This window comes from Bos grunniens, chromosome 22 (genome assembly GCF_055505025.1).
Source record: "Bos grunniens cultivar Pamir isolate PY7600 chromosome 22, Bosgru_T2T1.0, whole genome shotgun sequence".
Taxonomy (NCBI): domain Eukaryota; kingdom Metazoa; phylum Chordata; class Mammalia; order Artiodactyla; family Bovidae; genus Bos; species Bos grunniens.
The window spans coordinates 32,801,299-32,828,451 of NC_141186.1; the positions used below are offsets into that span (position 1 = coordinate 32,801,299).

Here is a 27,153-nt window from a genome sequence, read left to right on the forward strand (position 1 = left end):
AGCCTGGTAGGCTACAGTCCACAGGATCACAGAGTCGGACACGACTGAGCGACTTCACTTCACTTTAAAGAGGAAAGAACATATTTGTGTGTTCTTACAGTGGTGTTTATTTGGTGGTTGAGATGAGTAATGAAATCAGGCAGGTCCAGGTTCACATCTAGCTCTGCCACTTCCTATCCTGGTGACCTGAAGCAGATTGCCTGTTCTCTCTGAGCCCATCCCCTCTTTACAAGGTGGTCGTAAGATGAAATGAGAAAATGCTTTAAAAAGAAGTGTTAGCATTGATTACCAACTTGCATCACTTGATCCTCATGGTAGCCTTGTGAATAAAATACTATGATTTTATAGCTGAGAGAATTGATGCCCAATACTATGCAACTCCCTGGAGGAGGGCATGGCAACCCACTCTAGTATTGTTGCCTGGAGAATCCCATGGACAGAGGAGACTGGTGGGCTATAGTCCACGGAGTCACAAAGAGTTGGACATGACTAAAGCGACTGAGCATAGCATAGCATAGCATAGCATTATGCAACTCGTAAGTTGCCTAGTGGACCAGGCAGATTCTAGCACCTGCCCTCTCTTGTTTGCATTGTAAGCTTCACCACGTGCTCAGAGCCCTTGGATCTGTCCCTGTCATCAGTAGATGCCCAGTCTGTGGTGGCTGTGGTTATTGTTTTATCATGATGGGTTGGGGGCACTCTCTGGCCAGATTTTTTAATCCACTTTATACCTTTTGAGGTATGTACATTTTGCCATTTTTGCTGTAAAACACTTGAATAACTAAGATTCATTTTTCCTCCTCTTTTCAAATGCTTAAATCACAGGTGCAGCTGCCAAAAGAACTGGCATAAGAGACAACAGAATAATCAGGGGAAGAAGGAAGTCATTTAATGACTCTGGGATTAGAACTTGACGACTGCTTCAGCCGCATACTTCTGGATCCAGGTGGTGGAACTGGGAACATTGCTAAGTGATACGAGTATTTTGTAAAAGGCAGAATACTTAGCCTGTGACAAAATAGAAGCTGAAAAGGCAGGGGGAGGAGATAAACTATCCAGGGCAGCATTTTCTACTTCCAGTTGGTTGGAGTGACTTAGATGAAATTTAGAGTCTTCTAGCAGAAGTTAATATTTTCATAAACCTTTGCTTTATTATTGCTTTCTTCTGATAAATAACAATAAATATGATACAGGTGTTAACTATTATATTCCCAGTTTTGTTTTCTTCTTCCATCCACTCTGCTGTAATTTATCACACAGTATCTTAAAGAGGACAGAGCATGCTTCACTCCGTGGAAATGTGCAGGGTGAATTGAACTCCAGGCCTTTCAGAAGTTTTGAAATCGGATAATTTGTTCATTACCTCTTCTCTGGAGAATCAGTTGCGATTTCTGGTTTCCAGCCCTGCCTATCTTTCTGTCTTGGCCATTCCCCTGTGTGTTGGGGGGCACTCCGGAGAGGGGTTTCATGAAGAGCAAACGCTTAAGCCACAGGACATGGAGTGTTTCTGGAAAAAGTAACAGGGAAAACAAACCCTGCTTATATATAAAACCTTCTGTTTGCATATATACAGAGAAAATGGGAGACAGCATGCTAGTTTTGTTTAAAACAAAAGACATTATGAATAATAGATTTACTGAGCTTTGATTTTAGCTAAGTGTGTGTGTGTGTATATATATATATATATTTATTTAGTTTAGCCTGTAAATGATCTTGATCTTGTTCTCAAAAATCTTAATGAAACTTGCTAAAGAATTAAACTTGAATTCCTTATCCTATCATTCAAGGCCCTCCATCGCCTCTTCTCGGTTTGGTAATTGTCTTCTCTGCCACAGATGCTTTATATTATTTGTTCACCTTTGTTTTTTAATCTTACTATAGTTGCTTTACAATGTTGTGTATATACTATTCTTGATAAAACTTCCTCAGGCTTTTGCTGTCTACAGAGTACCCTTAGAGACTCCACAAGAGTCTTCCAGACAACTCCATCCCCAGTGTTTGTTCTTCTTTCCAAGTTCCTCGAGCCCACAATTATCTGTTCAAGTCACTAGGTGCAAAGAATCTAGAATTTTGTACTGACATGGCGTGAGACTTAGAAATCAGGAAGTCACACTTTGATGCCTTTTCTCTCTCCCTCACCTGAGCAAATAATTGGCACCTGTCTTGTTTTATATAATTATAGGCGACACATCACAGGCAAAACAGACTAGGAGAGAATGGACTTAATGAGAACAAACAACACAATATTTGGAAGGAGAAGTCGTGGGAAAGAAATATGATGTTTCCTTTTTTTAAAGGTAATTTAGTGGAAACAAAAGTATCTGAATTTAAAGTTATAGTTTTCAATCAAGTAACTAATTTTATTTAGACTAGTCAAAGGCTGAGAGTTTTGTTTTCTCCTACTTTGCTATTTCTTTAAAGCATCCTTGGATACAAATCCAGATGGTTTAAAAAGAGCTGCGATAAATACAACTTCTAAAGTGTCCAGCATATTCTGTATTTAAGAAGCTAAACTCTGATGGGACAGAGCACTCTGAACATGTTTAAAAGCTTAATTTATATTAGTAGTTGAAGTTCTGGAAAACTCCTATGTGTTTGCTTATACAGCAACAGTATTAATAAATAAGTGAGAAATTTTACAAAGCGTTAAGAGTGCTGAAAGGGAATTTTACTCTTAGATGTCCAAAAAAGAAAAGATGATCCAAATTCAAATTTACTGCCTCGTTACATGGGTTTTGTCAAGAGACAAGTGAAGTCATTCACATGCTTTTTTCTATTCACCCACTCCCACCCTAAACATCTTAATTGAAAAATTTAATTTTAGCATTTCCATGCTAGAATTTTCTATTATAATCCTTCCAGAAGTGACAATCAACCATTAATAATTATAACAGCTTTTTTTTTTTCATTCAAGTTGTCACCTTCTCCACATTTATTGCATTTTAGTCTGAAGAATTCACCATGTAGAAAATGGGTCTAAAATATGTATAAGCCCATGTCAGGTTTAAAAAAAGGATCCTATTAGGATTCAATTTTATTCTGACTGGAGATTAATAAATATTAAAATTTTATTAACAGTATTTGAAAACTAGCTGAGTATTTTTTGCTGCACAGAAATAGGCTCATCGTTTATAGGGTTGTCACTGAGTTTCTCAGACATTTAACACGTACAATAGTCTGAATAGTCTCACCCTGCACCCCCCAAAAAAAACTTTGATAAATTTTATTCTTCATATTTAGCTAAGGGTCCAAATTCTAGACCATGTGTGTGAAATCACGGTGATATCACTGTGCTGAAGATGAAGACTGCAGGTTGGGTGAGAAATCAAAATGCAAGAAAAATCAGGAGTGGCATATGCATTGCTTCCTCTTCTAGGATGTACAAGAGTCTCTTCAATGAGTACTGCCCCAACTGTCTGCATGCTAGGGAAATCTAAATATTTTCTATTCATCTATGAAATCACTCAGCTGGCAAGGAAAACATGTTATATTACTTATTTCAAAATACATTGGGAGTAAAAAGAAGAAAGTAACAGAAAATATAAACTCATGCTATATTAATTCTAATGTCTGGCTATAAAAACATCTAGTGGTGCCAAGTGCCATCTAAAAGTTCTGTGAACTGCAGAATCAATGATCATTTTCATTCCCATTTTTAAACGTGTTTGGTCATCTAGAGATGCTTTTCACATTTCAAAAGATCAGCTATTACTGTCCTCTTTCTACCCCCAAGGAATTAATAAAAATGCGTGTTCATTTCTTACCTTCTAAATGTTGCAGTTAAAAACTGAATAAAAAGAAGAAAAAGGGGAAGAAAAAAGGGAAACATTATCTTGGATATGTCTTTGTCATTATAAAAACAAAAACCATGCAATAGAAACTCATTTTATTCTGATTTTTTTTTTAACAAGCTTGTCAAGAATACAGGCTACAGAGCTGTAACCCCCTTAAAGAAGATGGTATTAGTTTGCAACAAATGCCTTCTAATGAAAACATTAATAGCATTTCAAAAATTTACAAAAAAGTTGATAAAATATTCTCCTAAGCAGCTAGCAGCTTTATGTTTGTAAACAAAATAGAAACAACTGCTTTATCCACTGCACATCAACCAGGAGGCAAAGTGATCAAGATTATTTTTTATTTTAAACAATAATAATAAAAGCTAAACTAATTGATACCCCACATATTATAATCCTAAGGAAGGAATATTTTTAGAGGAGGATGCTGAGGGGGATTAAAACAGGATAACATCATCTCCTTTCATAGTCTTTTCATTTATTCACATTGCCTTGATACTTTACAAACTGTTTCCTACAAAATAACCATACTGTTGCTGTACACTCCATGATTCTTTTATTCCCCTTAAGAAATAAGGGTGATCCGTTTCCAATCAGTTTACATAAACACACTGGAGATGTCGAGCATAACAGGAGGGTGGTTTCTTTTAGTCGGAGGCCTTTTCTCTGTGACAGCAGAGATGAGAACAGGGAGGCCTCTCTGTGCACGGTGCCACGGGTGGCTGAATGGTTCGTGCACCTCCTATTTCAAAAACACAAACGGAAAAGTAGGTCTGGACAGGGGCAAACCGCAACTCGACTTCTGCTGCAACCCTATCACCAGGGCAGCTCCGTTTACTCCTTCATTTTACTGATATAGTCAGAAAACTTGGTGATGGTTTCCTCCTGCTGCTCCAGGGCATCTAGGACAATCCCCATGGGTGTCCTCTTCAGACCAATTTCCTCCATTTTATTCTCCAGTTTGTTCTTGAGGTTCCGGAGCCTCAGCGACGCATGGATGAACATCACTACAGGGAAGTGAAAGGTGACGGTTAGCACCAAAGCACCCATTCTCCCGCCCCGCTTCGCAACTGAAGTAACAACTTTCTCCATTAGCTACAGTCCAGTCTGCTTCCCTAACAGATCCACATCCCAGCTGCTGCTGCTAAGTCGCTACAGTCGTGTCCGACTCTGTGCGACCCCAAAGATGGCAGCCCACCAGGCTCCCCCGTCCCTGGGATTCTCTAGGCAAGAACACTGGAGTGGGTTGCCATTTCCTTCTCCACATCCCACAGTGGATCCTTAAACTTTATATAAAGCTCTTTGTCAGCCTAATGGACCCAAGTCCCTGTATGGATCCTTGGACTTTACAGTATTCTTTGTGTGTGCAGGAGAATGTCGTATTCAGCAGGAAGGACCATAATCTGGCAGCCACGCTCTTCCCTTCACACATTGTTATCACTGCCTTTCAGATGCTACTTAAATACCCTGAAATTCAAAGCGAATCGATGTGATTTCAACCTACCTAAAAATGAACTTAATGCTAACCTTTTCCAGAAAAGAACTTATGCTCAGCTCAGGGGTTATCTGTGTTTTGTTCCTGCAGGAGGCACACAAGTGAAGTCCTCTTAGAAGGTGCCTCCTAACGGGCAGTTTTGCAGTGTTGGGTATAGATATCTGGATAAAAAGCTATTGCACAGTGTTGGATATAGAATGTCTGGATAAAATGCTAAGGGTTTACAGACCTTACGTAATCTGGTATTCACAGAATTTACCTGATCATTAAGAATTACCTGAGTTTGTTTGTAAGAAACAGATTTTCTCTGGCCCATCTCCTGGGCCTCCTGAACTTCTAGAACCTTTACAGGGCTGGGCTCAGGAGTCTGTATTTAAGTCAACACCTTGGGTAATCTACACCAGCACTTTTCAAACTTCTGTGTGCATACAGATCACCAGAGAGAAAGCCTGTTAGATAGGCAGATTCCCAGTCTCCAGCACCTGGAGTTGAGATTGTTGAGACCGAGGTAGGGTTCTGGAATGTAACGTTTCAGTAACCACTGTGGGTGATTTTGATGTGGGTGATTTGGGGCCCTCATTTTGAGAAGCACTCATGTGCATTCTCTCCGGAGGCTCCTAATCAAGAGTGACCACTAGAAACATTTGAGGAGCTTTCTAAAAATACAGGTTCTTTGGACAGTCCTGTGGGCCAAAGAATCAAGATCTCCACGGGATGTGGCTGAGAAACATATATGTTAAAATCATCCTGGATGATTCTCACAGTCATCAAAGTTTGGGAATCACTGACCTTGTCTAATTCCCTTCTTTTATGGATGAGTGAGCTATAGCCCATATAGGATTATTATTGTTGTTCAGTCACTCAGTAGTGTCTGACTCTGTGACCCCATGGACCCCAGCACTCCAGGCTTCCCTGTCCTTCACTGTTTCCCAGAGTTTGCTCAAACTCATGTCCATTGAGTTGATGATGCCATCCAATTATTTCACTGTCTGTCGCCCCCTTCTCCTCCTGCCCTCAATTTTTCCCAGCATCAGGATCTTCTCCAGTGAGTCAGCTCTTCCCATATAAGACAATTGGTGCAGATCACATGGCTGGTTTCCAGCAGGTCTACGAATAGAAACCTGGACCCATGACTCTTAACTTACGATATGTTTCATTACACTGCTCTGTTTTTTACAAACCGTATACTCAGGCAGAATCACTGAAATACTGTCTCTAGCACATAAAGAAATCCTGAAGAGTATTTCAAAAATGTCTAAATTTAATGATTCAATTATTTTATCCAATAAGGTGTGGGATTCACATATAAATATTCTGGGGGCTTAATCAAACAAACCCGAAACAAGGAATTGTTTTATTTAGTGGAATGGCAGCACATGAAATGCTTTTAAAGATTAAAGGGATGTTCCTGTCACTGAGTACACTATAATTCTAATTAGATTTCCATTGATGAGACTGGAGTTGTGTCTGTTCTCTATTTCAGGCTTCAGGTGCTTGGGAATCTCAGTCAACAGTGCATGTACACTTTAGAAAATGTCTAGTTCTCATCACTAGAATTGGAGTCCATGGTTACCTATACTCTGGGCCAACTTACAACGCTTTCGACGCTAATTACAATCTTCTGAGTAAGTAGAGAGTAAACATTCACTACTGTGTCAGCACGGGATGCCTGGCACTGAACGGTTAAGACAAATCTGGATTCCAGTGCAGACCATGCCACTACTGTATGACTTGGGATCCGAATTTGTTTTGTTTACTGTTGTGTCCCCAGAAGAGTGACACCGAGGGGGTGCCCAGTACGTATCTGTGCCATTAATGGGCTATTCAGCCTTGATCTGCTGTTGCAGAAAACTCTTGATAGTTTTGCAGACCTGCCAACGCACCTCTCAGAAACAGGTTAGGACATTCTCACTGGATGAATGGATCGACATTGCTTGATGATATAAGGCTCAGGTTCACTTACACAGCAAAGGAAATGTGATACCAAACACAAAGACCATGACTCCCCCGAACAGGGAGATGAGGAAGTAGCTGGCTAGCATGACCACCATGACAAACGCTGTGGGGTACTGCTTCTTCATCCGACGGAGGATGTCTTTATTGTGGGCTGCCCACACGAAGCCTGTGAACACCAGCACCACCACAATGCCTCCAAGGATCATGTTGAAGGGGCTCAGGAACCTGGAATATGGAAGAAAGGAGGCGCCCAGGTCAGGAGGAGGGAAATGAAGCGGGGAGGGGAAGAGCAACAACAAAGCTTACTTACCAAGCCCTTCATCTAAGTTGTCTCATTTACTCCTCATATCCGATGAGGTCGATAGTATTAAATCACGTCTCCAAGGAAGAAACTTGGGAACAGAGGTTAGAGCACAGTGGAGGGAAAATTCACAGGGAGGCAGTGTGCTCCTACCGAACAGCCCATCACATTAGAGGCCCAGCATTTCAATAGACTAGAGCCCCTTTGTGGATGGGCTGTCTTTAGCTTTCATACATCCTGGGCTCTAGTATATAACGATTGTATTTTCCGAGCTCCAAGGGTTTATTTAAATCCTCCTAGAATCTGCCATGCTAGATGAATGTGGAGTTCAGGTCACACAGTGGGCTTCATAAGCCAGTGTGCAGTTACACTTGTGTCTGGACTGTACAATAATTTTAAAAACTTCTACTTGAATCCCAATGTGTGTGTGCGCATGTTTAAATGCATCAACCTTTGGGTTTCTTGCTTCTCCTGGAAACAAGAAAATCTCACAAAACTAGGCCCAGTTTCCCACGTTAGCCACTGGCTAGAGTGCCTTCTCCTTTATGTAGAATAAATGCTTTCCATTTAATCTCAGGCCCCACCACTATCTACGGAATCTTTGACACAGAGGCCCCCAGTGAGCTGCCATTAACAACTGTTTTTCTAACAGCTGCCTTGCCCTGGTCTCTTACATAAGCTGCCTGGCCCATGGAGGCATTTGGGTTTATGACTCTTGGTGTTAAAGAGGCCACTCTAATTCTTTCAAAGGCCCAGAGTATCATTAGGAGATGGGTTATCAACTGAGATTTCCAGGCATAAAACTTCCAGTTTCATTGTTACATGAGCCAAAGGATACACTGCTGTGAATAATGGGGGAAAGCCATTTATAAAGAGGACATGTAGATGAAGTACTTCCTAAGTGAGAATGACTGGGCATTGTAGCCCCACCCACCCCCACCCCCCAAATTCTTAAAAGACATTTGTGGTCAGCAAGTATGATGATTTACTAACTTTTTACCCTCCTAAGAGGCTAATGAGCATGTTGCTTGGGAAGAACAAGGAGGGGTCAGTGTGTTATCAGCATCACTGATTTGGAAGACAGGATAATGAAAGGTGATGCCAAGAACTGACTTTCTCTGAAACAGAACAGATGAAGTCATTTCATATTGGGATTTATATTTAGGATAAGATTCCTCTTTAAAAAATCCCTTGAAATTTTTCGCTCTGATTCTGCCCCCTGAAACAGAAAACTTATTGTACTATTTAATATTTAAATAGTTTCAAATAGGAGTGAAAGTATTGCATATCTTAAGGGGTGAAAGCAGGGACATAATTAATGTCAAACTCCTTTGAAAAAGTTAATTTCTACTAAAATGCATGGAGCTAAACAGTGGTCAAAGTAGTAGCATGTAGTTTTAAATTAAACTCTATAATAATAAGTTGCTTATTTCATTCAGAACTCTTGCAAATACTTATACCCTTCCAGGCAAAAATCTCTTCAGAATAGATAATGTAAAGAAATTAATAAAAATGCAAAGACTGAATTGTAACAGTATTCACGAGTGATATTTATGATTTATAACTTTTAGAAACAATGTATATGGCCAACAATGTACTAAATGGTGACACATATAATTATTTTCAAAAAGTCAAAGTATGCTTTATCATGTGGGAAGGCAATCATAATTGCTTAGGTAAAAGCAACAATTCTCTCTGGTAGGTGGATTTAGAACCTATGTTATATAACTCAGAAGTAGAAACTTCTACAATCAGTACCTTATTTTATGATCAGAAATAAAGTGAACATACAAAACATAAAATGTAAAGATATAAAAGTAACTGCTCCCCAGCCCCGGCCTCCTTGGTGGCTCAGATGGTAAAAAATCTGCTTGCAGTGCAGGAGACCTCAGTTTAATCCTTGGGTTGGGAAGATCCCCTGGAGGAGGGCATGGCCACCCCCTCCAGTATTCTTGCCTGGAGAATCCCATGGACCGAGGAGCCTGGCAGGGGCTACAGTCCATGGGGTCACACAGAGTTGGACACGACTTAGTGACTGAGCATGCGCACAGGCTCTCCAGCCCCACACCTCTGGCTTTGAGCAGGCCAACTACAACAATCTTGCCTTGCTTCATCTCTCCAGTGATGCTGATGCAATTTCAATTCATGAGCACAGCCAAGCTCTGCCTTCTCCCACTCAAACTCCGGTTTCCGGCTCACTGTCCAGATCCTCTTTCAACTAATCTGCCCACCCCACCCAACTCCCGAAGCTTTCCCAACATCCAGTATATGTGCTTGCCTGCGTGTCCTCTTTCTCCCTCAGTGTTTTCATTACCTAGGTCTCTTGGCCCTTTTTTCGTTTTCATGATTCTATCTGGGGTTATACCTTCTCTCCAGCTTTGACCCTAGAATTGGTTTGGTAAAGACAAAACTGTCCTTCAAGGTCTGGGATAGGACAGGGCCAAAACAAGATCTTCTTTTGCAGGTGATGGGGAGACTGGGTGGAGAGGCTGAGAAACTCTCACAGACTAACACATTTCATTTCTAGCACCAAAACCATTATGAGAGAAATTTAAAAGACTCTAGCAGTTTTACTGGGTAATAGGATCATGGGTAGTATATTCCCATTTGCTTATTTCTATTTTCATATTTTTTCAATAGTCATATATTACTTGAAGATAAAATAATTGATATTTAAAAATAAAAGCAATGGGAGAAAGTTGCCTGAAAGAGACAAACCCTTTTACATAAACTTGATGTTGACCAAATCAATATTAACTCAAAGAACTAGAGCAGAAGTTTCAAGTTTAGGAAACTCCTTTGTATAAGCTCCAAATAGGAGATGGTTGCATGCTGATGAGTCTATGTGTATGTGTGCTAGTCACTTCAGTCATGTCCAACTCTCCGCAACCCTGTGGACCTTAGTCCACCAGGCTCTTCTGTCCATGAGATTCTCTCCAGACAAGAATACTGGAATGAGTTGTCAGTGCCTCTTCCAGGGTATGTTCCTGACCCAGGAATTGAACCTATGTCTCCTGCATTGGCAGGCAAGTTCTTTACCACTAGCGCCAGCTGGGAGGCCTGGGAGATGGTTGGTTGGTGGAAAATGTCAAAGGCCTCCATCTCAGTTCTTCCTAGAATATCTATTAAAATAATAATTCACAAGGCAGAGCATATAATAAAATGCATGCCAAGTTTTTTCTATGTTTCTCGGTACAAGTGAGGTAGACCTCTAGGCTGAAAGGCTAAATCAAGCCCAGGACAAAGAACAATGAAAAATCTAAGCTGACTCAAGCAATTCCAAATGTGCTTTTCACCTGCTCCTGTTGCTCATGTTCAAGAAGAGAGAACAGAGCAGAAAGTCCTATAGGACTGGTTTTGGCTTACCCAATGCCCAAGCTGTGATCTATAATTAGAAACCAAAGTTACAAGCTGGAAAAAATGAACAAAGTTACTTGGAGCAGAAATGATTTTCTTCTTTATTCTGCTTAAGTGCAATTCCATTCTGAGAAATGGGAAAATGCACAGCACTCCCACTGCCCTGGCACCTCCCTGTACTTGGAGCAAAATAAAATACACAGATCATCCTCCAGAGATTAAATTCATTTTCTAGTTAGTGAAGGAGTTTTGGAAACCAGTTCTTGTTTCAAATGAGTAAAGTTTTTACTCAACAGTTTGGGTTCTTAGTGACATAAATCACCATAAAGCCCAAGGACCATTAGGATAAAACTTTCATAAATATGCCACCTAGCTTTCACGTGGACAATTGCTGTTGGATTTGATAGGTGCTATTTCATTTTGGAGGTCCATGAATGAGAAAGAGGAAGGAAGGCTGGAAGCTAGATGGAAGCAAAGGAGAGAAGGGAAGGAAGAGAGGAGGGAGAGAAGAGAGAGACTGAAGGAGAGATGGAGAGATCATGATTTTCTGTCTTTGGTGAAAACAGGACTTTCCTTTACAAATCAAAAACATTAAATATGTTTTTCTAGTGTGAGTTGAAAATATATACCTACATATATATGTATCCTGGGCTTCCCAGGTGGTGCTAGAGGTAAAGAACCTGCCTGCCAATGCAGGAGACCCAGGTTTGATCCCTGGGTTGCGAAGATCCCTTGGAGGAGGGCATGGCAACCCACTCCAGTATTCTTGCCTGGAGAATCCAATGGACAGAGGAGCCTGGTGGGTTACAGTCCATGAGGTCACAAAGAGTCAGACACAGCTGAAGCAACTTAACACATGCATATGTATTCTACTCAGTAAGAAGATAAATGACAATATCAATATGACAGATAAATGTCATAGTTAAAAATTCTAGTGGAATCACTAACAGTTGTAAAAAGGCTTAGAATCCCATCACAGAACCCTGTAGCTGACTCTTCAAAGAGGAATAAGTGCAATCCCATTACACGGATGAATAAGCTGAGACCCAGGGCAGTGAATAAACATATTTAGAGGCATCCAGGAGTAGGAAAAACAGTGCCAGTTGACACAATTCATAATATAACCCATTGTGTGTTGTTAACCAGCTCCAGGGATTTCCCCCCTCAACCTTTTAGAACCCTTTTCTTCTAGTTTGGGGTAAGCAACTAAAGGTCATTCTAGGAAATCCCTCAACATTCTCATTTGTCTCTAAAGGAAGGTAGTTATGAGCGGGTGTGGACGCAGGTCCTAAACTTACCAACGTGACTCAGTTAACTATGGCTGTAGTTTCAACACAAGTTGCTAAAAGAAAAATAAAACTCTTGGCCAACTGCAGAATTTTAGATCTAGCATGGATCTTGAAAACACATCTCATTCTACACAGAAAGCATTAGTTGCTCGGTCATGTCCGACTCTTTGCAACCTCATGGACTGTAGCCTCTGTCCATGGAATTTTCTACACAGAATTAAGGTAAGAAACAGGTAAGTTAATAAATTTGTCCTGAGGCTCCCAACTGCAGTGCTGGTGATAAAAGTTTATTCAGAGATCTTCAGATTGACTCAAAGTGCACATTTGTTAATGCCTGCCACGATGTAATGCCAACAAGAACCAAAGAGGCAGTGAAATATTTTCTGAGCAACAGAAGCAGCTTTGCACTGCGTTCCAATTTTCTAACCCCCAAAAAGCTATTTTTGTAGTTTGGTTCCTGAGGAAGCCTGACTCACTAAGAAAGCGGGGGAACCATTTACTCACAGTGCACTTCTCTAAATTGGTGATATTTTTCTGAGGTTCTGAAACAACCAGAGGAGTCACTGCAAATATGAATCCACCCATCCATTTTCTTGCTTCCTAGTGCTCTTAGGATAAAAACAGGATTCTTTCCACACTCTACATGGCCCTGCAGGCTCGACCCCTGCCTGCCTCTGCAGCCAGGGCCACTGCGTACCGTTGCGTAGCTGGTATCTGGGACAAGGGTGCTGAGCTGAGGTGGGAAACAGGAGCCTGAAATTCAGGCCACGCTTCACCTGCCAAACCTGTGCTTTGCCTTACACTGCCTCCGCAGGAGGAACAGACCATTTCAGTCATCAGTATGAGGGATGCCTAAGGGCTATAGCATCTCTGCCTGTCAGCTTTCTCACACCACTGCCTCCTGATTTTCCGCACCATCCACTGGGGTTTCTGTCTGTCTCTAGAGCCCACTCAACCCCTGGTCAATCCCAAGCCTAAGCACAAACCATTCTTTCTGCCCGATTCCTATCTCCTTCAAATCTCAGCTTAATCAGCTTTTCCCTAGTCTTTTGAACACATCCTAGCACCATCTGCCTCTTCTTCACAACCCCTAAGGTGATACATAACTGTGTGTGCTCAGTCACTTCAGTCATGTCCGACTCTTTGTGACCCTGTGGACCGTAGCCTGCCAGGCACTCTCTCCACAGGATTCTCCAGGACAGAATACTGGAGTGAGTTGCCATAAATTCAGTGGTGATTTGATACTTATTTGAATGAGTATCTTATGAATGTCTCTGTCTCCCACTAGAGATTAAGCACTATGAGGGCAGGGACCGTGATATTTTCTCCCCAGCACTTGACATGACACTTGGCACAGAGCAGGAATTTGATAAATGTTTGTTGAAAGAAAGAAAAAAAAAAGTAGCACATTTTCCTATTATTTAAAGTAAGCTCAGCAACTTTGTATCGTCATGAAATAAGTGATGTGAGATTTATCTTGAACAAATTGCTCTTATTCCTCACTGTACACTAAACATTACTGTAAATATAGTCCCTGCTTTTGTACCTTCACAGAGCTGTGATGAAAGGAACAAATGAAAAACTAGAAGTAGGAAAAACTCCTATGTGATATAAGAAAAGATCAGATGAGATCACAGGACCCTTGGGCTTGCTGCAAGGAAGACTCTTTTCTAAGTTCTGTCTCTAGTGCTGGCTGGGGGCCAGGAGGAGGGCAGGTAGGACAGAGGGAGATCCATCCTCCTATAGACCTGCCTACGTAGGCCCCCTTGCTCTCGGATTCCACAGATAACCCCAACCATCTTCTGTGGTTACTTCCCACAGGGCTTTCTTCCTGGCAAGAACTATCTCTGATTATAAGGTATAAACGTATTAAACGCACAAATCAGTTTTGAGTAAACGTGATCAGTGTCTCCTGTATCTCTTGATCACAGGCAGTTAACATGGGCAGAGTTTGGTCTCTTTTGTCACAGAAAGGTCAAAGTAACCTAACCTTGAGATTCTCTTAATCGACTGAATCAGCCCACAAAATTTATTGCATACTCGCTGTGTACTGAATATTTGTTACACTGTGTGTATTGGTATCATCAAACTAAACACAGCCTGATGAGCCACTGTCTTGGCAACAGTTGGCTTGTTAAAAGTATCCATTGTAAGATATATTTTGGGAACCTCTGGGTTTTCTTCTGTGTTTATCAAGCTCATTGCTTGTTTTATTTGTATTAAACAACAGCTTGAACCTAAGTTAGAAGCTATAAGTCTCACCTCCCACAGCCGTGAAGCTTCAAATAGTCACTATACAAGGGATTAGACTGCAGCAGATCCTTTTAAAAATATTTATTTATGTATCTGTGCCATGTGGCAGCATGCAAACTCTTAGTTGTAGCTTGTGGGATCCAGTTCCTCAACAGGGATCAAACCTGGGACCCCCACCTTGGGAGCACAGAACTCTAGCCACTGGATCACCAGGGAAGTCCCAGAAAATCCTTTTTAAACTTTTATTATGGCAAATTCTAAAGGTAAAGAGAATGGTGTAATGAACTTCATGTATACTGATCACTGCTTTCAACAATTAGGAACTCATGGTTAATCTCATAATAATGCTTTAGAACTCAAGTGGAAAGATATTTGTTTAAAAACTGTTCTTTCTGAATGCTTTTAGTTGAGGTAACTAAATTGTCACATGGCAAGTTCTTACAGCGCTGTGGAGAGAAGACAGTTGTTTGGACAAATGCTAATGAGTCTGGTGACACATAAACTCCCCTCCCACAAGCAAATCCTTCTTTATTTATCTTCCACTAACCCTGGAGAAGGAAATGGCAACCCACTCCAGTATTCTTGCCTGGAGAATTTCACGGACAGAGGAGACTGGTGGGCTACAGTCTGTGGGGTCGCAAAGAGTAGGACACAAGAGACTAACACATTCACTTTCAACCCCAATTTCCGCATTCCTTTGTATTTCCTGGAGACAAGGAGGATTTCACTGATGGGATACAAGGGGGATTCATAGAAGCAGAAGCCAGAGCCTCAGTCTTCCACTTGGGATAGGCTTTCTGCCTTCCAAGTGTCTCCATTTTGTGAATGCTCCCTGGGAGAAAAGACCAGGAAATCCTATCTATTTATATGGGTAAATGTTCCCAGAACTGAAAGATAGCCTACAGGTTTTGCTTAAGATCACAGACACAAAAGTGTTTCCTGAAACAAGAAGCCAAGCTCACTACAAGAGACAGGATGGATGTTCTAAATATTCTGAAGCTGAGTCATTCATTTATCCAAATCAAAAATAAAAAAGTCTAATGGCACTGCTCAATTTGGTAGATGTCCAGTTCACCTTTTAGAACTGCATTTCCTGTACAGAGCTCTCTGCCCCTAGTAAGCTGACTGAGAGCTTTTGCCCTCTTAGAAAGAGATAAAAAAAAAAAAGATCAAAAAATAAATAAATAAATAAATAAATAAAAGAAAGAGATCAAAAAGAACCCCAAATCCATTTATTTATTTGCACATTTACCCAGAATCATTGTAAATCCTTACACAGGGAAAGGAGATAGAAACTACTAACACCAGTCTGGCAGCAGTAGGGGATTTTTTTTTTTTAAGGGTATATGGGGAGATGTTGAGAAAAACAAGGTTACATACGTAGTGTCAGAGAAGATGATCTAATGAATTCTTATTTGATGAGGAATTTTCAGATTAAAATTTTACTGAGTGTTGACAGACCTCTTCAAGTTCTACATTTAGAAGAAACACATGCCCTGCCAGGGAAAGACATGGGCCAGCATGCCAAGTGCAGTGCCTCAAGTGCAAATAAAAGCGTGTGGGAGGGCAGGAAGAGATGAGTTCTGGGAGGACTGGGGAAGGCTGGGTGGACTTGTACTCCCACGGGTATCATCGAGGCATCCACAGTATCTGGGATGTAGCAGGTGCTCAGTAAATATCTGTCCAACTGAGTAGAAGGCATCTGAGCTGCAAGTGAGCATGGTTCCACTTAATAATCCTTTCTCCACCCACATACTCAGTGCCTCTCCCACTTTTTGACACCTGTGAGTTTTGCGATTTGGAATCATTAATGTACAGGGGAGATCAGGTTAAGTCAGGTTGAAAACGATGTGTGTTTATATATGCGTATGTTTCTGTATGCTTGCTATACTCGTATAAAAATTGATTATTATGTTTTCAGCATCATCTTGGTGCCTCTCTTGACTCTAAAAGTTTTAAGGGCAGGAACCACAGCTGTCTAATTCTCCACTGTATCTCCTAGCATAATACCTGAGATATTGGTAAGGGATTCATTCTTTTAGTGGAATGAATAAAGGAAGCAACACAAGTGAGAGAAATGCAGAACTGGCTTTGAAGCTGAAAAATTTCAGGAAACATTTCCATTAAGTTCAGCATAAACAGATTGCAATTAATTCTATCTGCAAAGGTTTTAATACATTCCTCCCCATCCAAGGACTCTCTGATTCTCCTCTTCCTTTACCAACTAGAAACTTAAAAGGTATGAACAATCTGCCCATTTCTTAAAACCAGTTGTTGGTAGCTACCAGCCTACAACATATAATGAGACCACGCTCATTTTGAAAAAGATTACAGTTTAGTCTTTTCAGATAGATACCAGCCTTCCAAAAACTCCTTACCATCCCAAGCAACTGAAAGCAAAAAGTGGTAACTCTAGTTTCTGCCCAGTGGTAACACCTCCATAGACCATACAGGGATGAAGTACTTCAGCTAACAAAATATGAGCTGATTCACTCACCAGCTACATTATGTTGCCTTAAAAGAGAAGCACTAATGTACATCATTAAGAATAAAGGTGCCTTTCTGGCTGGAGACACAGCAGAGGCATGTACATATTCACAGAATCTGTGTGCGGTTAGTACTTCTGAGGCCACATCAGAAAATATGTGTTCTAATGGCAGGGAGTATTTGTGAGAGGGAGATAGGCATGATAATACAAATGTTGTGAGTCAGGCATGCTGTTGAATTTGGTTAATAAGGGGCTTTAGAATATATGCAATGGCTTAATGGACAAAGTATTTCAATTATACTAATAAACCAAGCTTCTATTAGCAGCTTTGGTTCAAATTAGCCTCGTGACCTTTACATCTATGAAAGCTGTGGGGTTTGATGGGATCAGTATTTTTTTTAGCTATCTTTCTTTTATTCTCTCTCTCTCTTTTTTTTTTAGTTTTTAAATTATGAGAATATGATAACATGTACAGGAAACTTGGAAAATATAGAACAAAGTTATATATGGTCCCACTATATAAGTAGCTAAATTAAGATTTTTAATTGAAATTTTAATATCAAACTCTCAAGAGTGAATAGAATGAATATACAGAGAAGTAGAAGGATACACAAGACCTGAAAAGCACCATGAACCAATTCAACATAATTAAGATTTATATAATTTTCACACAATGTTAGGATACAAATTCTCTTCAAGTTCCCTTAGACTATAAACTAGGAGACACTGGAACATATCCAGGGATATAAAACAAGGTGCAAACATTTCATGGCCTAAAGGTACTGAAATTATATAGAGTCTATTCTCTTATCACAGTGGGATTATGTTAGAAATCAATATCAAAAGATGTTTTAAAAATAGTTCCGCAGCAGCACATATTTTCAAGTTCAATGTGACGTTTACCAACAGAGATCTTTGACTTGGCCATTGAAAGCCTCAAAGTTAGAAGACTGAAAAAAACACAGAGGGTGATTGCAGAGAAGAAAGCATTTAAATGAGAAAGTAATATCAAAGATACTTTAAAACCTCCAAGTATTTAGAAATTAAATGTCCATTTTTAAATGATGGGTAAGAATTGATGCTTTTGAACTATGGTGTTGGAGAAGACTCTTGAGAGTCCCTTGGATTGCAAGGAGATCCAACCAGTCCAAGTATTTAGAAATTAAATGTCCATTTTTAAATGATGGGTAAGAATTGATGCTTTTGAACTATGGTGTTGGAGAAGACTCTTGAGAGTCCCTTGGATTGCAAGGAGATCCAACCAGTCCATCCTAAAGGAAATCAGTCCTGAATGTTCATTGGAAGGACTGATGCTGAAACTGAAGCTCCAATACTGTGGCCATCTGATGTGAAGAGCTGACTCATTTGAAAAGACCCTGATGCTGGGAAAGATTGAAGGCATGAGAAGGGGACAACAGAGGATGAGATGGTTGGATGGCATCACCAACTCAATGGACATGAGTTTGAGCAGGCTCCAAGAGACGGTGGGGGACAGGGAGGCCTGGCATGCTGCAGCCCATGGGGTCGCAAAGAGTTGGACATGACAGAGCGACTGAACTGAACTAAAATGATATCTAACAAGCCATAACAAGGAAAATTAGAACATATTTGTAATATAATAGGGATCAATACTTCTCAGTTTCAACTTAGGAGACATATCAGAATTACTTGGGGCATTGAAATAAAAAAAAACACAGATGCCTGAACCTAGCCAAGAACTATACACCAAGAATCTCCAAAGGTAACATCTGGGCTTATAGGTTGATTTATTTATATTTTCTTACTCTTTCCTTTAAACCAGATCAGATCAGAGTTTTTTTTTAATTGTAATGCACCTAGGACTCATCTAAGAGTTGTGTTAAAATATAGATTCTGACCCAATAGGTCTGGGATGGACCCTGAGATTCTGCATTTCTAACAGCCTCCTAGGGTAAAAAAAAAAAAAAAAATACTGCAGTTGCATGGTCCACAGTTTGGACAGATTTCTCTAGCAAATCTTTTCGCGTTCTTTTAAGCACATGGATGCCTGTCTACAACTAGACTGTATCATATACTTGGTACTTAAATTGCACATGCAATTAGGTTATGCCTTTGCTTTTCACTTTGAAAACAGAGAGAGACATCTATTGCTATAGTCAACAGAAAAAGAATATCCAGTGCTGAGACGTCTCCTGTGAAGGATGGAGAAGGTTAAGTCATGTCCTTTTCTATCTTAGACATTGTTTCTTTCTTGTTTTAAATGATGCAAAGTCATGTGCAACAGAACACGCATTCCTCAGCTTGTTATTCATGCTTCTTTAACTCATTTGATCTCTTCTGGAGTGATGCCTGCATTTCAAAAGGAAACTCAGCTCTTCAAGGAAGCAAAGTTTTCTAAGTAACAGAAGTTGCAATTACTAAAGGGTAACTATCAACCTAGAAGAGTGGGACGGGGAGGGAGATGAGAGGGATGTTCAAAAGGGAGGGAATATATGTATACCTACGGCTGATTCATGTTGAGGTTTGACGGAAAACAACAAAATTCTGTAAAGCAATTATCCTTCAATTAAAAAATAAATTTTTATAAATAAAAATAAAAATGAAAATTTCTACAGTAATCATCTAATACTTCTGCTCAAGAGAATACACAAGTTGGGAGACTTCTAAACATGTCTGTAATCTAGGATTTCATAGAATAATAGCAGTTAACATTTGAGTGTTATCATTTGCTAGGCCCTAGCATCCCAGGGACGGGGGGAGCCTGGTAGGCTGCTGTCTATGGGGTCGCACAGAGTTGGACATGACTGAAGCGACTTAGCAGCAGCAGCAGCAGTGTGTTTTATATTAATGAAGTCATTTGATTCCTATTCTATAGCAGAAAAACTCCAGGGCAAGTGGACTTTTGAACAGAAAGTGGATAAAAGTAAATGCCATAAGTCTATCAAAAAATAAGACTGAGTCTGTGGAACCAGTAGAGTCTTCTAGGCAAAGCAGAAAAAGAATGATCACATAACAAATACAATAAATTAAAGCTAATGATCAAAGCTGAATAAAGCTTAAAATCCAAGCCAAATCTAATGTTTGAAAAGTCAGGAGCCAGGACCTAATGTCAAACTGCTCTGTTCTGTCCTTGTGAAACTCTGTTTTTGTAATTTATTATAAAGCAACTTGCTTTCCAGGTGGCTCAGTGGTAAAGAATCTGCCTGCCAATGCAGGAGATATGGGTTTGACCCCTAGGTTACTGGGAAGATCCCCTGGAGAAGGAAATGGCAACCTACTCCAGTTTTCTTGCCTGGGAAAACCCATGGCCAGAGGAGCCTAGTGGGCTACAGCCCACGGGGTCACAAAGAGTTGGACATGACTGAGTGACTAAACAATAGCAACAAAGATAAAGCAACTTGCATTTAGTAAAGATGATGTTGAAGAATCATCATATTTTTCTTGGCAAGAGAGCAGTGGTTCTCAATTGGGGTGATTTGGATCCCAAGGGGACATTTGGCAATGTCTGGAGACATTTTTGATTGTCACAGCTGAAGGGGAAGGCACTTTTTTCTTTTATTGCAAATTACGTTTTATGAATAAAACAAGTACAAACTAATGTATCAATATGCACATAGCAGAGAGCAAAGATGGTGCTAAGCAACCTACAATACACAGGACAGTCCCCTACAACAAAGTATTCTACCGTCCAAAATGTCAGTAGCACCCAGATGGAGAAACATTACAGAAGGGCATTTCACTGCATTTGCAAGGGCAATATGAAGTAATCAAGAGTCTGATTTTTAGACTTTGTAAAATTGAATTTTTACACCATAGCAATCCTAACCAATACGCAGTGAGCACTTTCAGCAACACCCCCCGTTAGTCTCACTCCAGGAGCATGTTGCTGTTATGTGCTGGCTGTTGCTGTGTGCTTCGAAATAATTTATTCCATTAAGTAGGTTAAAAGTTGCCCCCACCCTCATGTTGAAACCTTATGTTCATTTATTTATGCTTTTCACTCATCAGCTAAGCATCTGCTATATTCTTGGCCTCAGGGATCCAGAGAATAAAAATAATGTTAAGCACAACAACAAGAAAACCCGCCTCACAAACAAAACCCAGTCTCTGGCCTCAAGGTGTCAAGAGCACAGAGTGATGACAAGTGAACAGACAACCTAAAACTTGTGGGGTAAGTACCAGGCAAAATATAGACACAAAAGTGGGGAGGGAGGGAGAAGGGAGACTGTCTCCTCAAAGAGATGGTACCAAAACCGAGTCCTGTAGGAGAAGCAGGGGTAGGTGAGTAAGTTGGGGACTGGTGTTTGGGTCGATGGAGCTGCTGGGGTAATGACGGTGCCTGTGTTTCTCTGTTAGTCTATGATAACACTAACAGAGATAAAAATAATAATAAAACTCCAAAATAAATTTCTTGGAGCAAACAGTAGGGGCCAGACACTGTATTAAGAAACTTGCCTATATTAACTCAGATAATCCTCACAAAAGCCCCATAACACAGGTTCCGGGAATAGTCTCATTTTACAGCTGAGGAAACTGAGGCAAAGGGTGTTTCAAGTGACCTACCCAAGGTCACATGGCTAGTGACTGGTAGTTGGGATTCAAAATTGACTTAACCAGGCTGCTGCTGCTAAGTCGCTTCAGTCGTGTCCAACTCTGTGCGACCCCATAGACGGCAGCCCACCAGGCTTCCCCGTCCCTGGGATTCTCCAGGCAAGAACACTGGAGTGGGTTGCCATTTCCTTCTCCAATGCATTAAAGTGAAAAGAGCAAGTGAAGTCATTCAGTCGTGTCCGACTGTAGCGACCCCATGGACTGCAGCCTACCAGGCTCCTCCGTCCATGGGATTTTCCAGGCAAAAGTACTGGAGTGGGGTGCCATTGCCTTCTCCGACTTAACCAGGCGCTAGTGCCTAAATTCTTAACTACTATTGTCTACTATGTGAAGAGACAGACGATATGGCAATTGCCCCCACCAGGTCTGCTAGCTAAGACTTAATTAGCTTAAGTAGGTCTGTTCAGACTTAATCTGAAAGGCAGAACAGATTCCATATATGAATGGAAGTCATATGCCTGGGAAACCATGCTATTAGAATGAAGACCAAACTTTTCTAATCATGAATTACCAGGCCATGCCTGATCAGGCCCTCACTCACAGATCTGTCTCTATCTTAAGCCTCTGAATCTCCATCTCAGTCTGGGCAGCCCCTTCAGTCGTTTTGGAGCTAGATGATATCCACTTTGTTCGCCCCCTCCATTTCTGCAATGTTCAAGAGTAGCTTCACTCTTTCCTCACCCAGGCCAGTTTTCAACATAGGAACATTCAGAGTTGAGGCTGAAGCCCTCCAACAATGACCTGATGGCCTCTCCCATGCATCAGCGGGCAGCACCACTGAAGACCCTTCAAACACAATCCTTTCCCCAGGAAACACCCCAGCCGTATCTTCACACACACACACTATACCAAGATGTGATGAGAAACCATCAGATACAGGTAAAGGATCCAGGTGAACAGCCTCCAGTACTGTTCTGACCCTCCCATCTACTGACGTCACAAAAGAGAAAATTTCTCTTTAGAATGAGAAACACATTCCGGAGTCAGCTAAGCTCCCTGACCCTGAAGATATTTGTTATTTTCCAGCTTTAAGACACTCTAACCTCATGACTCAGAGGAAGGTGGAATAGTAGATAAGAGCACAAGCCTGGGATTGTGACTTTGGGCTGGTCATGTAATCTCTCTGAGCCTCAGGTTTAGTAATAATATCTCATCTCATTGGGCTGCATTATGTGGCAAAGTATCTGGCACATGCAGCACTCAATAAATGTTAGCTTTTATTATAATTAAATTATGAAGAAAGAAATGAGCAATCTGGAAAGAACTATAGGCTGTGTGTTTGCAGATGCATAGAAAACAGTTGAAGATGTCACAAAAGATTTTACTGGGGTACAAAGGAAATCCCACACTTGACATACCATCTTCAAAACAACTGACTAGCCTATATCTTTTGTAAGTTTTTAAAGATAAGGATAATAAACAATGAAATAGCTACTTTGCACTTTGACTGCCAATCTACAGCTCCTGCTTGAAAAGGGAAATGGGAAGGGCCAACATCCCAAACCGCCTGAGTTAGTGGGCTAAGACTTCACAATGAAGGAGCTATATTTAGTCAGCGGCTGCCCCTGGCATTCATAGTGAAAAATGAATGCCATCAAGGTAGCAAGGCTACTGCAGCTTCTGTCCATCTGGGCAGTATATCTTTTTGAAAAGCAAGTTTTTTTGTTTTGTTTTCTGTACATTCGATTCGTCTGTGTCAAATCTTGCCCAATATCTAAGCCTTTGGGGGGGTACCTAAAAAAAACAACAACCCTAGCTAGATCATTAGATAAGATGCCTTTACAAGGGAAAAGAAAAAGAAAACAAAACAAGAGATGTAATCCTATTTACCTATGATTTTTTTAAAGACTTTTTTTTATTGCTCTGGGAAATACGCATTAAGCATGAAGCTAGGGGAAGGTTTAGAAGGCAGCTGATCCAGGCCTGTCCCACTCCAACTAATTTTAACTTGGCAGAGTGTTCAGATCCCAGTGCCCTCCTCACACCAAGCCATTCTGAGTTCCTTAAGCAACACATCATGAGGATCTGAGTAACTATCTACAGAACCCCACAAATGAGAGTCCTTTTCTGCAAAGGGGCAAACAGCCTGAACCACAACCAGAAATTATGGACTCCTTTTCTCTCCCCTGAGCTGGGTATCAGGTCCTACAGCTTCTCAACAACTGTCGCATGCTCTTTGGCCAAGATTCATGTGTGATGGATCTTGGTGTGCCTGAGCTTGGTACAGAGAAGTGACTCAATAAATAAGCCAAAGAACAGTAAACCAACTTCAGGAACCACCCTATTCATCCTTCCCCACACCTTCCAAGTTTAGATTTTTCCTTTCTCCCAGGCCAGCTTTCTTTTTCCCTGTGTTCAAGTTCAAACAGAAATGTCAGCCACTTCTTTAATGACAAGTGAATTCCTTTATAAAGTCTGAGGGTGGCTTTTTCTTTAAAGATGCATAGGATCAGCAAGATGTAGAATAGCACCACCCCATCTTGCAAAACGGAGAAGGCAATGGCACCCCACTCCAGTACTCTTGCCTGGAAAATCCCATGGATGGAGGAGCCTGGTAGGCTGCCGTCCATGGGGTCGCTAGGAGTCGGACACGACTGAGCGACTTCACTTTCTCTTTTCACTTTCATGCATTGGAGAAGGAAATGGCAACCCACTCCAGTGTTCTTGCCTGGAGAATCCCAGGGACAGAGGAGCCTAGTGGGCTGCCGTCCATGGGGTCGCTAGGAGTCAGACACGACTGAAGTGACTTAGCATAGCATAGCATAGCATCTTGCAAAAATGACTGAAGCATTACTTAAAGGATGACCTACAAGAAAAAGTGGTTTCTAGAAGAGCAGGTGTTGGGTGAAATCGTATATAACACAGGACACTTAATTTTAAGACCGGGTGCGAAGATAAAGTGACCATCTCTGGCAAGTCCTGGAAGAAAAAAAAAGAGCAAAAGGGACGCCGTTTCTACACGGCAGACTTCGCCCCATACTGGGAGATGCGCCACCAGGCTACACCCACCCTTTTGCTCCCAAGCTCAGCTTTCTCGTACAATGTGGCAGGCGCTAGGCCGAGAAACCCATAAAGAGCATCGCTTCTCTGATGTCCTTTTTACACTAACACCCCAGAAGGCAAGTTCGGATCCACACCCCGGGGGCCCCAAACCTTCCAGGACGGCGTCCGCCCCAGCCAGCTGCAGGGTAAGGTTACACCACTTTCCTCTTTCTTCTTATTTTTAAGAGACAGGGGAGCAACAAATAGCAACCACAGCAAAAGAGTAATCGGGAAGGAGGAAGAAAAAAAAAAAAAAGTCATTTTTTTCTTGCTAGAGGTTGGCAATATTTTCGCACCCCCTAGGACTCCTTTCACGCTTCAGCCCGAGGCGCGGAAAAGAAAAAGGACCCCAGATTGCTGCGGCCTCGCCCTGCGAACAAGTTTCCACGGGTTTGCCCGCCTGCAGTTATCAGGGCAGGAGACCTGCGCGGAGAGCGTTTCCTCATCCCGGGATCTTGCACCCAGAGCCCCCTCCGTGCTGCCCGCGATCAGTGTCCGGGAGGGGAACCCCACTTACCCCACAACGGAAATCATCATGGCAGCCACCACTAGGTAGTTGGTCTGGTAATAGAGCAGGTTGCTCACCACACGGTTGTTCCATTTGGAAATGTCCCTGAAGTCCGGCCGGGCAAAGCGGTCAGAGCCTGGGAAGAAATCGTCCCAGGCGCGGAGAGGAGCGATATTCACGTCCATGTCTAGCGTCCCACCTTCTTGTTCTTTGCTTCTGGAATCTGACGGCGGCGGCGCGGCAAACGATCAGCTGAGCCGGGTTAAAGTTGACGAGAGGCTCTGCCTCGGTCGGCTCTACGGTTGGCGGACAGTGGAGTAAAAGAAATTGGGAGCGGACGGGCGTTTCTTCTCTTCTTTACCTCTTGATTGGTTAGCAGCAAGCGGTTGGTTACAGGAAAACAGCACCACCCCCCCCCCCCCCCCGCCACCCTGCCCCGCCCGAAGCAGAGCAAAGTGGAGATGAACTGACAGAAAGAAACCAGCGGAAATCCTCTGGCTGAAGTGAGGTGGCAGAGCCTTCCCTGGCAGTCTGAATACAAACAACCTTCTTTAAAATACCCCTTTTGAATGTCTAACCTAGGAATGTCGTCTGGACTTTAGGGGAAATTTTTGCAGCTGTTCAGATGCACCAATCTGAGTGAAAGGGAGTGGAAGGCAACTGTAGTGTTACTGAATGATGAGCTGGTTTTGAAAGTTAAGTCGTTACTAACCTTTGCACATCCAAATGCAATTCACATGTTTTCTGTTTCACTATGAGTCACCATAAGTGAAATCAGATTGGCAGAATGGAAAAGAAATACGTGTGTAGAGCGGAACGGCTGGTTTGCTTTTTCACTCCTCTTCTTTATTCTCCATCTTTGTTTGCTGTGGGCAAATTTATACACCTACTGTGCCGTTCTAATGAAGTGGGCAGTCAGGTCACTTCAACCCTGAGCTGAGCATGTTGTTCTGTTTGAAAGTAAACAGTGATCTGCAGTATACTGATTGTTCTGCTCTCCAGTATTTTCTGGGCAGAAACATGGATTCCACTCCACAAGTTTTTCTTACTTTTATCCTAATTTCTGTGCACAGCTCTAAAGGAGCATAGTATTTTAATAGATAATGTGGTAGCTTGGTATCCCAGCCCAAAGAACTGCCAAGAGATGTAATAGTTGTAAATTTCCTTCTAAGGGGTTCCAAAGAGTCATCTTTTTTCAGTTAAGGGAGTGGTTGATAAAGGAAACCTCCTGTTATCAAAATGCATGAGAATAAAGTATTTTGGTTAATAATAGATCATGTGATTTCTAAGATGCTAATGTCTAAGATAATGAAATCTATAAACCTGCAAGTGGTGCTGTTTTTAAAAATTGAATTCATTTTCCTTCAGTTCAGTTCAGTCCACTCGCTCAGTCGTATCCGACTCTTTGCGACCCCATGAATCGCAGCATGCCAGGCCTCCCTGTCCATCACCAACTCCCAGAGATCACTCAGACTCACGTCCATCAGTCAGTGATGCCATCCAGCCATCTCGTCCTCTGTCGTCCCCTTCTCCTCTTGCCCCCAATCCCTCCCAGCATCAGAGTCTTTTCCAATGAGTCAACTCTTCCAATGAGGTGGCCAAAGTACTGGAGTCTCAGCTTTAGCATCATTCCTTCCAAAGAAACCCCAGGGCTGATCTCCTTCAGAATGGACTGGTTGGATCTCCTTGCAGTCCAAGGGACTCTCAAGAGTCTTCTCCAACACCACAGTTCAAAAGCATCAATTCTTCGGCGCTCAGCCTTCTTCACAGTCCAACTATCACATCCATACATGACCACAGGAAAAACCATAGCCTTGACTAGACGGACCTTTGTTGGCAAAGTAATGTCTCTGCTTTTGAATATGCTATCTAGGTTGGTCATAACTTTCCTTCCAAGGAGTAAGCGTCTTTTAATTTCATGGCTGCAGTCACCATCTGCAGTGATTTTGGAGCCCAAAAAAATAAAGTCTAACACTGTTTCCACTGTTTCTCCATCTATTTCCCATGAAGTGATGGGACCGGATGCCATGATCTTCGTTTTCTGAATGTTGAGCTTTAAGCCAACTTTTTCACTCTC

General features: G+C 41.6%; 2 protein-coding genes across 10 annotated transcripts in view; one reads left to right on the plus strand and one right to left on the minus strand.

Annotated features, from left to right (window-relative positions):
- LMOD3 (leiomodin 3) overlaps positions 1-1,781 on the plus strand; it is a 45,761-nt gene extending 43,980 nt beyond the window's left edge. For all 9 annotated transcript variants that reach the window (XM_086366880.1, XM_086366885.1, XM_086366887.1 and 6 more), the window contains one exon: positions 826-1,781. In XM_086366880.1, coding sequence (XP_086223006.1) covers positions 826-852 — 27 coding nt within the window. In that variant the 3' untranslated portion in view covers positions 853-1,781. The remainder of the gene's footprint in view (positions 1-825) is intronic.
- A 2,088-nt stretch (positions 1,782-3,869) lies between these two features.
- On the minus strand, positions 3,870-25,269 carry ARL6IP5 (ARF like GTPase 6 interacting protein 5). Its single transcript, XM_086366889.1, has 3 exons — positions 25,086-25,269; positions 7,256-7,473; positions 3,870-4,804 (listed from the first exon to the last, which is right to left on the minus strand). The coding sequence occupies exons 1-3, from the start codon at positions 25,259-25,261 to the stop codon at positions 4,632-4,634; spliced, it is 567 nt and encodes a 188-aa protein (XP_086223015.1). The 5' UTR covers positions 25,262-25,269; the 3' UTR covers positions 3,870-4,631.
- Between the last annotated feature and the right edge of the window lie 1,884 nt (positions 25,270-27,153).